We start from the raw sequence: 17,053 nt of genomic DNA, 5'->3' as shown, positions 1-17,053 counted from the left end.
GGAACTGCCATGATATGGGTAAGAAGCCATGTTTTCTCATTTTGCCAAAAATTTGACATAATCTTGTAGTTGTGATGGGATCAGGTTATCTTAAACAGTGCTCAGTTTGGCCAGGATGTCAAAGTCAAAAATCAGAGATTTCAAAATGTGGTCTTTCCCAAATTCTTCTAGGCTGTGCTATCCAATTTTAAATATCTATATGCTTACTATGTGTCAGATTGGTATATTTGTTACTATTATTATATATCCAAAGGAATTTTAGGAGACAAATCTGTGACAAAGTTGACACTTAAATGGACTTTTACATTTCTTCACTCAGCAGACATTTTTAACCCATGCAACTTACAGTTCAATTCAGTTTGTACATGCTCAAACAACGTTTTTCATTCTTGAAAAGCTGTCATCCTGAGTCTCTCAGCTCGTTCACAGCCTGCCCCCCTCACACTTCTCTCTGTAGTGACAGAGAGTGTATACACATACAGACACATACGTATAAACGTGTCTTTCGTATGAGCAGGTGAAGGTGAGTGGCGGTTTTGAGTGTTGTGGGTGACAGGCTTGCCAAAACACAGCCGTGTGATCATCATGTACAGAACTGCTGGATGCGTGTGAAGCCCACCAAGAGAGAGATGAACAGATCCAGACACAGTCTGAGAGAGTGTGTGACTAAATTTATGTGTGTGAGAGCATTTAAAAATTTAGAGGTTATGAGTTGAATTATCGAACCCAGTCAAACATTCCTGAAAGTGTTTAAAGTATTTCCATGTGCGATTTGGGACATAAATGTGAATTAACTCGCACACATTCACCAACCTTGGTCTGCCTGGGAGACCTCAGAGATGTTGACGGCGAGTTGGCTGCTGAAAGAGTTAACTCCCATCATGCCTGAGTGGGCACTAGAGCCCGTCAGTGAGGGCAACTGGTTATGGCTTCGTGGCACACTGTACAGCGCCTCTGTCAGGTCTGCAGCACGCTTCAAAATGATCTCCTGATCGAGGCACAGAAAAATAGAAAGTGAGAGAGAGAAAAAGGTGTTGAAGTTATACAATGAGCAGGGAGAGGTGTGTCAGAACAGGATATAGAATATGCCACCTAAAAAAATCTGATCTGAAGTTTCTCATATCAGTTTCTCCCACCATTTACCCTGTGCTCTTCCAACTTTTACAGTTTTAAAGTGTTGTGTTAGACATTACATTTTTGTTCACATTTATTACACATTAATTACATTGTAATATATTGTAACAAATGTGTAATTACATGTAATGTGTTAGTAATAGGAATAATTGTACTTTTGTACATACAATGAACATTCTAATGTAAAGTGTGTCCAATATCTATGATATATAATTGGTATAAATTTGCTAATTGTGTATTTATAATGTACAATTAACAATTATCATCTCAGTTTTCCTGAATTTTCATACCTGATTGTTATGGGGCATCCCATAAAGTGCCTCCACCAGGTCTGCGGCCCTCTTCAGTAGTACCTCCTAATAGAAAACACACACATATGCCCAGTTTAGTCAAATACTACAACTCTGGCACTTTGTCTGTAAATCAGCTATAAATTATAAACATAAATAATATCATACATAAAAAATAGTACCATGAAATTGACAGCTAATAGGGCTGTCAATTGAATAATATATGTATTGATACATAACGTACATATTAATATTTACTGAGAAAGGCCCACAAATGAAGATAATTTAGTATTAATAATTACAATAATTTCATATAATGCTATATATACATTTGTTTATAATTCAGATCATTCAAATACATTACATTATGTACATTTAAAGTGGCGGCAGACAAATAAAGCATTTAGACAGTACAAAAAGTGCCTTTAAAGTCAAAAAATAGTTTATTTTGGTTGTGTCGCATTTTGCTTGATTTTATCATCTCTAGTCATAACCGCAGTGTCTTGGGATTCTGTATCAAGTAACACGTAGTTTGAAACTTTAAAACACGCATCTCAAGAGCCCTGCAATATGTTGTTTTCGTTCCAGTCTTTGAACACAAATTTGCATTTGTGAAAGACTGAGCTGCCCGCACGTTGGTGTGTGGAGGCGTATTATCTGTACAGCTGGAGTCACGCTGACTGCCCCCTACTGCCACAGAATCACAAAAACATCAAGGTGGTAAATCAAGCTTGAAATGCTCTAAAGGTAGAATAATTCCTTATTACTAAATTTACCTACTTGTCAGCGGCATTAATAATTTTATATAATTAATTGCACTAAAGCAATGCGTTAAATTGACAGTCCTAATAATAATTGTATTGAATAAGTAAACAACTGTATTTTTAAAGTTTCACCAAAGTTATTTACTTTACGTAATAAAACACGACATGTGCTCTAAAAACTAAACGTGATGAGGCAGACAGAAAAAGAAGCTGTTTGAATCTCATTTACACCGACCTGTCTCACACACAAACATGTACACCAACATACACACAGAAACACACTCAACTTGTGCCAAATTACACAAGCAGTGATCCAGGGCTGCGTTACTTTCAGAGTGTACACATATGCTCCACTGTCATTCTTCACACGATGTGTGTGACTGTGGGTCTTTGTGTGTGTGCGTGTTATTTTGCAGTGTTCCTGTGTAAGTCACACATCTCCACTGGCCTACAGACTCCCATTCTGGTCCCACTAAGAGCACCTAACAGGACACGAGTACTTTTAAACAGGTTTACAAGCTTCTTATGCATAATTATTTTCCATCTGTTCCATCTGTACTAATTTAACTTATAATTTTATATCAAATCACTACTCTTGCCCTGTTCATCCTTTTTTCAAGACAACGATACATAAATATTTACTTTATTTAATTTATTTTTGATTTTTTTTGTAATTTTCTCCCCTTTTCTCCCCAATTTGGAATGCCCAATTCTTAATGCGCTCTAAGTCCTCATGGTGGCGTAGTGACTTGCCTCAATCCGGGTGGTGGAGGACGAACCTCAGTTGCCTCTGCGACTGAGAACGTCTTCACGTTTCACGCAATTCTATGCGGCATCCACGCAGAACTCACCACGAGCCCCACTGAGAGCGAGAACCACATTATGGAAACCACGAGGAGGTTAACCCAACATAACACTACCCACCCTAGCAACCGCGCCAATTGGTTGCTTAGGAGACCTAGCTGGAGTCACTCAGCACGCCCTGGATTCCAGGTGTGGTAGTCAGCGTCTTTACTTGCTGAGCTACCCAGCCCCCCCCCCCCTAAATATTTTGAAATTACCTTTCTCCACCTCTGAAACAAATGTTTCAAAAATGATATATTAATACATTTTTAGTACAAAAAGTAGTGCAACTTGTACCTTGTAATCATATTACAGTTACTGTAACTCATTTAATTTTGAATTCATTGTTTGTGTTATTACATACTGCATTTAAAAAATATTATTATTTGTAGAATACTTGTAAAACATCATTTATGTAATGTAATTAACAATGTGATTACTGATTGGCTCACTTTACATTTTTCCAAGCTGAATAGTTCATCTCTTCCAAAATGTTACAGAATTTTCATTTAAAAGAAATCGAATGTGTTGCGTATGTGTGCTGTCGTGAAAAACAACACAGGAAACAGATAACTGGTGTCTCAGGCTTGTACTATTTAACTGAAGAAGAGAAATCTCAGAGACAGAGGGGGGAGGAGTGGGGGGTGATACAGAAGAAGTCAGAGCTGGTATTATGGCAGCCTCTACTGGAGGTCCCTGGGGTATTACATTGAGACAAGGTGCAGGCCCACACACACACACACACACTTCGTATGACTGTATGGGGAAGGAACAGGAAACAAAGGAAAAGGCAGATGAAAGTATAAAGATAGACAACACAGAGGAAAGATTGACCCAAAGAACTAAAAAAGCAGTTAATCTGCAAGAATAAATAAATCATGATAAAACGACACAAAAATCTCCAGGCTGGATACAGAGAGGAGGACAAAGAAAGGAAATGGTAAAGTAATTGTAAATCTCATGACGAGATGTGAAGGAGAGCTGTAGACAGAAAACTGCACTGAAAGATGAGCAAGGGGGAAAGGGTTGGAACAAAACAAAGGGAAAAAACTCTAGGGAGAGAGAGAAGACAGAAGACAAAGTGAAGGAAATGTGCACAAATAGAATGAAAAAGAGTGAGTGAATGAATGAGTGAGAGAGTGAGTGAGAAAGTGGAGGGAAGAGAGCGAAAGCTGAAGAGGGGGAGTTCGAGTTGTTTTGCTCCCTCAAGAGTCACCAAGTGGCAGCTGGGGTTGCCTACTATCCTATCATTACTGTACTGTGAGAACAACAGCCTGATTCTGTACACACCCATGTACATGTTACCTGGCAGTCCAAATGGCTGCTTCTCATTTACTTCTATTGTTCCTAAATTAAGAACTTCTGTTGTTCTTTAATTATAACCAAATTATAACCCCTATCCTTAAAATAAAACATATGGATCCTTTGTAAATACAGCCTTACAATATTTGTTTTTTCTTTTGAGGAAGTCCCAGAGGGGTGTTATCTTTTTTTATTTTATTTTATTTTTTTATTTACACACCTTTACCTAAATACTATAGACTAACACTTAAACACAACTTTTTGAGAATAAATGTTGATCTAAATTATATATATATATATATATATATATATATATATATATATATATATATATATATATATTACATTAGAATAAAAAACATTATTTAGATCTTTAAAATACTTTTTTCTTTAGAACATTTCCTACTATTTCCTACTAAACTATTATTTAGTTTGTATTATTTTATTTATTTATTTAATAAAGATGTAATTTAGGGTCTTTATGAGCCTCCTCCTTTTGAACATATCCATATAAAGATTATTATTATTATTACTACTACTACTACTACAACTACTACTACATTACAAAACAATAATGTTGTCATTACTGGAAAAAAAAAAAGTTGTCTTAATTAAACATTACTTGAAATGTCAAGTTTTGGGCTCATAACTCAAATTATCAAAGTTTATTGAACTTTTTTTTTTTTCATAAAAAATAGACTTCAAAATGTCAGTGTTAATAACTTAAACAAATGAGTACAAAATTGAGGCTTTGGGGAATACCCAGAATGCCTTGTGCTTGACATATTTAATTATGTTTCCTAAGTCAAAGTGAACATATGGGTGCATTTAAATAGTTGTTATTAAGCATTTATAGAAGTTAAGCTCTTTTGTGGTTTTATTTAAGTTGTTTTGTTGCTAATAGTTGTTTTGCTATGTCATCACTATTAGGGTGATCTGTGTCCTTTTTGGCCAAGTTGGACCCTGTTAACACTATCTCAGTTCTCCTTGTGCATGTGCAACTGAACAGGCATTTATGCATTTCTGTGGAGAAATAGTTTATTTAATGATTGACCAAGAATCAGTTATAAGCTTAATTATTTAAGATATTTTGTTGTATGACCAAAATTTGAATCCATTCAATTAAAATAATTGTTAAAATAACATTTAAATAGCAAATCTGAGTTACATCTACTTGCATCTAGTTTCCTTAGCTTATATTGTTAAGTTTATTCTTTGAGTAGAGTTAAGTAATTAGGGTTTTCTTTAGTATTACTATGTATTTATTTATTAATGAACATATATTTAATTATCATATTTTGCAAAGATCACACACACACTCACACATACACACACACACACACACACACACACACACACACACACACACACACACACTAAAACACACAAAAATACCCTAATACCTGCACACACAAAAAAAATTGTACTGTAGTTCACACAGGAAACGCTCAGATTGCTCAGATTTACTGTATATGTCATGCAAACATTAGCACCACTTGCATCGGTGAAGTACGGCTCTTTTTGACTGCTTTATGCTAGTCTGAAAGACCTCTGTGATTTACCAGCAAATATCTTTGGCTGAGCTGCTAAACACAATGTGGAAACGGCTACATTCATGATGAAGAACAACAGTGGCTTTAAGATTAAAGAGTGAGAGAGGCTGAGGAAACCAACAAATATTCTGATGTTCTTTGGAGTTTAACTTTAACAGCTCATTTGGGACTCTGTTTCTCTGGCACTGTTTGCATGGTAGTGTACATAAACACACAAGTGAGGATTCAGGGGCATATGGAGATGGGGGGCAACTAGGCTTCCTCCTCCTCACCCTCATTGACTTGCATTTCCCACGACAAAATATGACCTAAAGACTAACAGTTCTTCCCCAGCCAATCAGCTATGAGCAGTAATGATCCTCACAGATGGCTCAAGTCAATGACAAACATGGGGTGAGTGAGAGATAGAGAGAGAGAGAGAGAGAGAGAGAGAGAGAGAGAGAGGTTTTTTTTATATTAAATACCTAAAAACAAAATAAATTAAATACAATTAAATTCCTATCTTTGTGGCTGATCACTGAGAATAAAAGTATTTCCTGTTTAACTTTATGTCTGATCTTCATTTACTTATGGGGTTATTTACAGTCTCCCATTCTTCTCTCTTTCCAGCTATATGTGTCACTGTGGTTTGTTCTCCCCTGCTCTCCATCCCGATGCTGCCCAGGTATGGGGCTCTTGTTCCAGGCTGCCTCCCTGCTGCAGTTCCCTGTGTCCGGTCCCAGCCGCCCAACCTGTCCCTGGTTTAACAGCGCTTTGCCATCCACACCTAGTGGGCAATCTGTCACCAGCACAGCCTTGGCACTGGCAGCTTACCCCTCTCCGATCTCTCTCTTTCTTTTTCATAACCTTTTTCTCCTTTGCTCTCCTCTCCTGTCCTCTTTTCCCTCAGGACACGGCTCAGTTCATTAATCTCCATTATAAAACAGAAGTTAGTTAATGTCTCTGATGCTTACTGGCTATGACCCCCTGCCATGGGCCCTTTGGCACAACACGAACGCACACACATGCACTAATGCAAAAACATGCATGCTTACACTTGTGTTTAGCTGTTCAAAAAACACTCCCATATTACCATTTACAAATACATGTGTACACACTTGCTCGCTGACACATAAAATACCTTATACATACACACACAATTTTGTCTCCAAAGTATAGCTGAGTAGGTACACGTTCTTTACATCTTGTGCTGTGTGTACTGTATGCTGACTAGAATTGGTATGCGTTTACATTGGCCTACTGTGTACACAGGAAATAATGGTTTATTTGAGAAATAGAATAAGGTGAGGTGAGACAAAAAGAAAAAAATGAGAGAGAGTCAGCGAGAGAGAGAGAAAGAGAGAGAAAGGGGAATAAAATGACTTCAAACAGCCACAAGGTGAATAGACCGTACAGATCTGCTCTGTGGATTTAGCTTTACTTTATTATTTATGTGTCGTCTACAGAAGCACTGGCGGCTACTTTACACTCGAACCCCTTAAATTCTTTACAAACTATTTCACCTCACACTTTCTCTCCGAAAACAAAAAGTCATGCACATTCCCTCTCAAATTAAGTCTGCCAGCACAAATCAGGGTTGCATTCCCTATAGTCAAGGTGCTCTATAACCTCAATATCACTTCAAGGCTCAATACTCACTCTCTCAAACCCCTAATGAAATGCAATCAATGATTTATAAGGTGGCAGTTGCCCTCTAGTAGATCCGCTGATGATTACAGCCGGCCGTCCCGAGCACCTGACCCCGCTTTGGGCTCCAGAGGTATGCCACCTGGCCCTGGGAGAGACAGGCACCGGACCTTTTGTCTTATTAGCTAACTTTTGAGGTGTAAAGATCTGCCGCCTGCCAGGCATACAATCAGTCATCCTGTGATCTTTATTACTCTAGGGTGGTGGTTTTTCTTAGATGAATCTCACTTGGACACCCTCTCTTCCTCGCCCAAGACCCCCAGGCACTGATGGGGATTAGGTAATGGGACCTCACGCAGGGTCCCTAGCGTCACAGGTTAAGGACAAGGCAGGATGAGAGAGGGGGTCTCACTTCTGCTACACAGGGGACTGTGAGTGATCTTGGGTCAGAGGATGTAGGAATTTGGCTACACCATACATTTTTTTTGCCCTGCCTTCAGAACCATCTTGTTATCAAAAAACAATCTCGAGATGGTTATATGGTTCTTAGGAGATTAACAAAAAAGTTCTTGATGTTACAATATAGGTTCTTCAGATCAGTGTGAAAATTTCAGGGGGCAACTTTTATAGGTAATATTTGAGGTGTAATATTTGGAGGTTCAACACTTGAATCACTTTTGGCAACCCTATGATTGTTAGGCAGAACCAGACCTAGTGGGGTGCTGAGGGGGGCTTCCCCAATTAAACATATGGATCGAATTGTATCATCTTGCTGCTTACCCTAGCCCTAAAGAAATGCGCTGGAATGAAGGTCATACGCACACCCCCTGTCGACGGAAGACACACTTGCACAACACCAACAAAAAATGGGGTGGATAGATTTTTAAAGAAATGGAGAAAAAAACATATGAACACAAGCCCTTTGTGAAATGTGAAATGGCTCTACTAAATGGTATCAGGCTGTAAAGCATTTTTGAATCTAATTAGGACCTTTATTTTTATGAGACAGCCCGGTAAGGGTTCAGACCCTACATGAGATATGCTTTGGAAGGCATGTGAGTTGCTCTCTCCCTTGTGGGGTGTTCTGGATGAGCTGAATTCCATGTCCTGTATGTTAATCTCTTTAGTCCACCTGCCAAAAGACAGAGAGCACGTTACGCTGCATCAAGATGATGTGTTGCTCTCCTTTTCCTTTGCACAACCTCCAGAGCACAGCAGCACAGCATGTAATCATCTGTAGACTCTCTGCCCCCCGCTGACTGAGTCTGGCTGAGTGTGTGTGTGAAGTGTATGTGGGTGAATGCTCATACGCTGTGCAGTTCATTCAGCACAGGTAACAAGGTGAGTCTGTTTCACTCTAGATGGCCCAGCTCTCTGTTCTCTTGTCTCCCGACAAGCCTGTTTCTATCTTTCTTTCTATCATTTCTTCCTCCTGTTTTACCATTGCTTTCTTTCCAGGGGCTCAATTATGGGAGGATGGTTCTCAAGCGCCCGGCAAGAGCAGATCAGCTGACCCGGGAGAGCGAGCTATCAGACAGGTCCCCTAACAATGATAAATCACATACACACTGAGTCTGGTGAGCAGCAGCCCACCACACACACACACATACACAACGTTACAGCAGCAACCTGCCACTGGCACACATATCACACTTATCATACTAATAAAGAACAACTAAAAACTTAAAATGTTGCAACTTGACAATGCAGGGAAAGACAACAGGTTTACTTCCTCCTTAAAGAGGAGTATAAACAGGGATTACAGGGGAGAACAAGGCTTGTTGTCACACAGGGTAGTTGTCACAAGAGAAATATATCAGTGACTCCAAAGTTAGTGCCAAAAGTCATATTTAAAAAAAAAAAAAAGGTGTGTTTTCTCTAGCAGAGGCTTGTGTGTGGGTTTCAAACATTTAGTTGAAAATTGTTGTTCATTAGGATAATTTAGCTAATTTTATATCAACTAACTGTAAGCGATTTATTTTCATGGAAAATTATAGACTTTGTAAACAGCAAACAAAAATTAGGCTTTTCACCTGTCAATCATTTTACTCGTTCTCATACAGTTGTATTTGAAGCGGATCATCGAGGCTATGATTCATAATGTTTGTCTGTTGTGGGCATTATTATGCCACTGTTGAATTTGACAGCCACAGGAACAAACAATGCTGCTCATTTACTTGGTTTTGGTCTCAAAATGATCTTATGAGGGTGGGGTTTTGGAATGAGGGGGCGTGGTTAATTCAGGCTCAGTAACTTGAAAGCTTCAGAATGCTAAAATCACTTACATCACCTTTAACTTTTACAGTTTTGCCATTTCATGAATTGTTTTACTTTTTAAATTTGGCTGAAAAGCCTACAATAGACAGCAGGTAATGGCAGGTTCCCATTGTGACAACTTACCTCAGTGACAACATGCCCTGCTTAAGTCAGATTGTATTAAACTAACTGTATATTTTTAAGCACTTTTTAATAAATAGCATTTCTTTCTCTCTTTATTTATTTATTTATTTATTGTTTTACTAAAAAAATGGTAATGTTAAGCTGACAGCATTTGTTCCACATTTGCAATTACAGCGAGACACTTAAAATAGTCTTTTCTAAAATAGCCACAAGACATACATTTATATGTATTAGCAGGATTTTAGAGATAAAACCGCTTACTAACCTTATCTGTGTGAAATTCCATGATGATTTAATGCTGATAAACTTTGTAAGAAATGTTTTCACACTAAATGTGATGTTAACATGTATAATAATTACTTCCTGTGGCTATACTTGTTGATAGAGTGTGTATTTTAATATGGCTGGCCCCATTCATTTCAATTGTATGTGCCTTACTGTAACCTTTTTTTAAATAGACGAGGGATGAGTTTAAATTATCTTGTGTGGTAATAAACCCGGAACAAACAAACCTACTCTGAGAAATATTCTCTGGCTTAAAAGGTGTGACAACTAACCCTGGTCTCCCCTGTCTGCTTTAGTCCAGGACTCCTTGAAGCCACCATATGTACAAGAGGACATGTTCCATATTCATCCGCCCTGACCGAGCATAAACACATTACTTCAACATGTGAATAACTGGACATTTTTATGTGCATCTGTTGCTAAGAGAGATCATTGGTCCAAGTTTATAAGACTTGCCGTAATCCGGGTGTACAATAGAGAGGAACTCACAGCATTTAACCTCACGGTAACCAGGGACTGCCTGCAAACGTGTGTCACGAATGCCAGCAAGAACTGCAGCTGCCTGCAGGACAAAGGAGGGCCCTGAATCAGGGCCATATTCCTCATTTATCTGGACATAGAGGTGTGTGCTCACGGCCAAACCCACAACTGGAAATGAAATGATAGATAAACCTAATACACACCTGGCCCCAGCAAAGGTTGTCAGGCCAATACAGCTGGGTTTTTAAATGCTGGGACCATCGCTGGCACACATACATATATCAAACACACTGCTGATCTGATCAGGATATTAAAGGGAGCAAAATATGTGCTAAAACACTGTCAAACAGCTTAGAAAGGACTATTCAGCAGCAACTTGGCTTCTTTAAAAATAAAAATAAAAAAATATATATTTGAAATATAGCCACCAGTAATAGTTCAGAATGGATTGTACAAAATAAAGAAAACAGAATATATAAAACAACAGAATGATATTTACATCTCTGTACAAACGCACAAACAAGGATTGTATTTCACAAATACAATGATTGTGTACGTTCACAAATTATTTGTTAATCATTATATAACATTTGTTCAAATAGATGTAAAAAAATGCAAAGCCATATAGGACTGAAAGTTTAATAACAGTTGTAAGTATTTAAATTTGCATGACATAATGCTTAATGGAGCATTAGTAAATGTTAGTTAAATTCAATTGTAAACATTAACAAGCGCATTACCTCATAGAGTATTTCTACCTATTTGAATATACATTATAACCAGGGCTGGACTGGGATGAGAAATCAGCCCGGGATTTTAAATAGCTACTGGCCTAAAAGCTGAGCTGGGGGGTATTCACTGTTCTTTTCTGAATATCACGGCTCCATTTTGTGAACCGTTCTGCATAATAAGGTGGCTCATTTTAGCTTATCGCGGGCCATTTGGCCCATTTCACGGCTGACCCACCGGCCCGTTCGGTTCTCCCGATATCCAGTCCACCTCTGATTGGCCCCAAAGTGCATCGGCCCACTGGGAAAATGCCCGGTATGCCAGATTACTAGTCCAGCCCTGATTATAATTTATGATCTGTTAAGCATTATATAATTTTTATTAATGATTTATTAATTTATTATAAAGTGTTACCAACTTTTAATTTGTTTTTTGTTTTGGAGGGAGTACATTTTTTGGCTTAACCTGTCATCTAGAAATAACTATGCAGCAGCAACTTTGCGTTTATTTTATTTTTATTTATTTTTTAACCAGAGGATATAAAATCTAGTTTATTTACTTATTTGCATGCTCAATTACTTATTAATTGACTTAGTTATTTATTTACCTACTTACTGCTTTATGTATTTACTTGGTTATTTATTTATAGGACTGTGTGTCAAAAACTCTTGGCACCAGGAATGAAAAAATGCGATGGCGAAGAAAAAAACAGTCTACATTCTTATTGAGTTTTCCTCTTGAATGTATAAGTATATAAGAGGTGATAGCTGGCGGTCTTCCCCTGCCACAAATCCCGGCATCAAAGCGGCCAGACAATGTATGCTCACTATTAGTATCAATTTACAAATAAACTGCTTTTTTGGTGACTGGATCTCAGATGTCAGATTTTGATAAATGGTTTCAATTTGGCAGCTGTTTTAAAGTGTCAGTCCGCATCAGATCTGATCCCCTCCTACACCAGCACCCTGCCCAAAATAATCTCTCTCACTTAGCTTCCTGCCTTTTTAGGGGAAAATAATCTTTTCATACTAACCAAGTGGCAAACCGCCCAGGGCACCTGACAGCACTTTTTTCACTTGACTCACAGTGTGCATATGCATAATTTGTGTGTATATATATATATATATATATATATACACACACACAAACACACTCAATCTGCACCTGTGTATCGTTTGTCCTTTGATTTGCTTGTTGCTGTTTCAAGTCTGCAAAGTGTGCCACCAGCATGGATAACAGCACAGATCTAACCTGTCTCCCCCATCTCACGCTTGCATTCAAAAAACAGAATCACTCAAACAGGTTCCTCATTCACAAGCTATCAAATGCTATCAAACCGAAAAGCCTCAGGCTTTTAGAATCGAGGTTGGGCTCAAATGGAACATGTGATCACGTATTGCAGGCATAACAAAAAATATTTTCATCAAGTAGAGTACTTAAGTACAGAACACCAAATCTGAGGCTGAAAGATTCTACATATATTTTACACCTGTCTCACATAAGTTTTACACCCATGTTTAAATTTACACCAAGCATCTTTTTTCTGATGCTGAAGAGATTGTGTAAATCTGAAACGCAGCCAGTGAAAACAGTCATTTCAGAGGTGTGATTTTGATTTAAAGTATACAAAATGCACTTCTGCACTTCTGCACTGTAACACCGACATCGCTTACCTTAGGTAACCTTTCGGGGTCTCCAGGGTGACGAGGGATGACCTTCTGTAGCCTCTGGAAGCCGTAGTCTATGGTAGGCTCATTTAAAGCTGCAGGAGAAATAGAATATTTCAAGTTTGTTTGACATAATTGACTACAATTCTCTCATAAACAGGCCATTACGTTATCTTTGTCATTTCCCCGACAAAGATAACGTAATGGCCTGTTCTCTGCCATGACACCTTCAGAAGGATTCAATATTAGTATGTGTGTATACATGCACCTGGATATTTGTTTATGTTTGTCATATCAATCCAGGCATCCCCCTGTGTGGATGTATTATATGAAGTGTTTAGTGGGACCCTGTGGCCTTCCTGTCCCCCTTTACATTTATTTTTTTCTTAAACTATAACCTTTCCTGCCTAATTCAATTCCTTTCTTCTCACTCAACCCTCCTAACGTTTGATTTCATTCTCTCGCCGCAAACAGCACCTCCGCTTAGCCCCTCTTTCCCATCTCTCCATCTCCCCGTCGCGATACAAAATGCAGAAAGAAACACCCGGAAAGCAGTTAGGGAGATATTTCTCCATAATCAAGCCCATTAATCATAAAAGGCTGTCAAATTTGACTTTGGGGACAATTTGTCAGCCTTCTAGCCCGGTCCGCTTTTGTCACCATTGCCTCTTGTACTTTGTAAGGATGATTGACAGTCCAAATGCTGGCGAGTAGAATACCTAGTTTGCACTAATATGCATAAGTGGTGCTTTCATGAATAAGAATAAGGTGGCTGTGCAGGAGCAGGGGCCTCTTTTCAAAGGGCCCGGTGCCGTTTGTTGTGTGCCGCAAATAGATGTTATTACCATTATAACAATATTTGTTTTCTTTTCTCAGGAATGGGTTTCGGCGAGCTGCTAAATCAAATTTGTTTGAGACAGTTTCACGGCAAGGAGGAGAAAAGAGCCCACAGAGTGACAAAGGGTGTGGAAGAAGAGGTGTGCGGGGTCTTTTGTGTGTGTGTGTGTGTGTGTGTGTGTGTGTGTAGAGAGAGAGAGAGAGAGAGAGAGAGAGAGAGAGAGAGAGAGGGTGGATGGATGGATGGATGGAAGGAAGTAAGAAAGAAAGAAAGAAAAAAACAAGGGGACACAAGGACGAGGGGTTTGTCTCTATATCACACCCCCAAGAAATTAAGCCCATTAGTTCTCTTATTAAAATCCCCCTGAACTTTGACCCCAGCACCCCATTGGCTACCTGCAGGGCTTCTGTCCTCTCAGCCAATCGATATGGCTGCCTCCCGCATAGAAGTGGGAGTAATTGGAGAGTGTGTGTGAGCGGGCCGAACCCTGACCCCGCCTGCATTACACAGCCCATATGAAGATAGATTGCCTGATTTAGTGTAAACATATGCTGCAATTCTAGCCATCAGTGCCACTTTCTCCGTCGTAATTTGTATTGATTTTTTTCTCCCTTCCTCTCAGCCATCCACGCGTCTTTGCAGTGCCTGACGTGTGATTTCGAAAAGGGAAAGATAATGTAGTTCAGTGAAGAGGTGGCAAGAGTGTGTGTGTCAGTGAAGAGCAGACGAATCGAGAGATGTATATTTATTGTTAATTTCATTATCTCCTTATTGCAGGAGCTGTGGGGCTACACATCTCTTTCACTCTCTCTCTCTCTCTCTCTCTCTCTCTCTCTCTCTCTCTCTCTCTCTCTCTCTCTCTCTCTCTTTCACATTTGAAGGTTATCATGCTCTCCACAGAGATATACTGATGTTAAATAGAAGGTTGCTTTGGAGTGTGAGCCTACTGTACAGTGAAAGATTAATATGATTTCCTCTTTCAAACGTCCAGTGGGACAGGACAACACAATGAGCTGCCATAGACGCAATAGAACTGGGCACACAAAGATATCTGTATTTGCTCATATACTTGTATAACTAGATCTATTACTGTTGAAACTCTTCACATCCTCTAGTGTTTATATAAACCACTGTTTCCTTAAGCACTCGGAGCGCTGTCGGAGCGCTGTCTTTTTAAAACATTTGACACACTACCAGTAAAACGTTTTGAAACACTAGACTGAAATGTTTCTGATGATCTTAAAAATCTTTTGATCTGAAGGCGTATGCTTAAATTTTTTAAATTAGTTATGTAGACAAAAAATATAATTGTGCCACCATATTAATTTATTTCATTGCAAAACTAAAATGTAATACAAAAAATGTTTTCGAAATTGATGACTTAAAGAATAATGAAAAGCAGCCAATAATTGCCCAACACAGATGGGAACTCCTTCAATACTGTTTAAAAAGCATCTCAGGGTGATACTTCAAGAAGTTGGTTGAGAAAATGTAAATATGTCTGCAAATTCTATGCAAAGGGTGACTACTTTGAAGATGCTAAAATAAAACACAGTTTTGATTTATTTTGGATTTTGTTACGTAACAATGTAATTCCCATAGTGCCATTTATGTTATTCCATAGTTTTGATGACTTTACTATTATTCTAAAATGTGAAGAAAATAAATGATAATGCTGCTACCTCTTTCATCTCACATTATAAAATAATATTCAATCAATATTTTATGTCCATTTATTAATTTAGGAAGTAGCCATGTAAGAAGAGTTTTTATGTACAGTCATTATCATAAAATAACCCCCCACAAGTTGATCAGGACCCCCACTCCAATCGTCTTAAATAAGAGATTTGATTTCCATCTTCAACTAAAATAATGTAATAACCAGCCATAAGTAAATGCTATCTCTTTGATAAAAAATTACAAATCTATAATTATAAATCAATAAATATAAATTAATGCACATTTACCCAAAAATACTGAACATATATTATCTCTTACTCAGTGCAGTTTCGATATGAATTATTTCTTAAATAAATTAAAAACGTCTTAAATTATTATGATGATATTTTTTTCTTTTTTTCATTTTAAGTTGGTGTGCTTCTCAAAACTCCACAACCAATCAAAACACTTAATTTTCCAAAATGCCCATCCCACAAAACCTCAAAGTTGTCTTCAGCCCAAAATGTATACATTCAGTCTGTGCTTGTTTTCATCCATGTTATCCTCTGAGTTTACATCTATTTACCCTCCTCTGTTTTTGTTCCCACCCTTCAACATGCCGCAGCTTCTTGTTTCCCTTCTCCCTGATGGCATCTGCCTTTACAACATGAAAGCTCTTTAGGTGCCATATCCATTCCCGTCCTCTCCTCCTTTGCGCTTGTGATGGTGTGATTGTAAGCATAGTCATGCCCCTTTAGGCCACAATCCCATTCCTGTGTTGTGTTCAGATAGAGGTTATTTCAGAGGTTTCTCTCTAACGCAGACTGAATGATTTCAAATGGAGCCCACGGTCCATCTAAAACACTTGATCAAGCCCTGCTCTGTTCATGGGAGGCGCTTTAATGGAATGGGGAATTTGATGCTGGTTGGATTCCAATGCAATGTGCCTCAATTTTTCATTTTATGTGTTACATGATTGATATGGGATAGAATGGCTGTGGGCGGCTCTTCTACCTGCAGACAGGTATCTCACACTTAGATTGCCCCTCTACTCTTTTGGGGAAGACATTTAGAGATGCACAAGAGATGTGATACGAAAGGAAGTGATTTGTTTATATGCTCCAGTCAGTCAAGTATTGCCCTGCTGTCACTGTGAGGTCACAGATCTGGCTTGTTGACAAACATCTGAGGCCCCCCTGTTGCGTGCCATTGATTTCAATCCATCTCATCTATCTCGCCTGCTTTCAAGTCCTTGCGTTGGAAAGGGTGTGACACGTGAAAATTTGCACAAATGTGTTGACCATGAGGATGCAAAAAAGTCTCCGCGGTGGACGAAAAAATCTGAACGCACTTCTTCACCCACAAAACCTCTCTGAAGGAATAAAACAAGAAGAAAGATTAAGAGTTCTGATCATTCATTATGCCCCGCTCCCCCATTCCTAACCCTTGCAACCCCCAAATGCTCCCACCTCCTCCCTGGATC

The 17,053-nt window shown here is 38.6% G+C and overlaps 1 protein-coding gene across 4 annotated transcripts in view; it reads right to left on the bottom strand.

Annotated features, from left to right (window-relative positions):
* LOC127617193 (transcription factor COE3-like) overlaps positions 1–17,053 on the bottom strand; it is a 125,608-nt gene that overhangs the window by 10,794 nt on the left and 97,761 nt on the right. For all 4 annotated transcript variants that reach the window (XM_052089120.1, XM_052089118.1, XM_052089121.1 and 1 more), the window contains exons 11-13: positions 13,080–13,168; positions 1,425–1,490; positions 814–988 (exon numbers count right to left, since the gene is read on the bottom strand). In XM_052089120.1, the coding sequence (XP_051945080.1) occupies positions 814–988; positions 1,425–1,490; positions 13,080–13,168 (330 nt within the window). The remainder of the gene's footprint in view (positions 1–813; positions 989–1,424; positions 1,491–13,079; positions 13,169–17,053) is intronic.

Source organism: Xyrauchen texanus, chromosome 23 (genome assembly GCF_025860055.1).
Source record: "Xyrauchen texanus isolate HMW12.3.18 chromosome 23, RBS_HiC_50CHRs, whole genome shotgun sequence".
NCBI classification, from domain to species: Eukaryota; Metazoa; Chordata; class Actinopteri; order Cypriniformes; family Catostomidae; genus Xyrauchen; species Xyrauchen texanus.
This window is presented reverse-complemented; position numbering and strand designations above follow the sequence as displayed.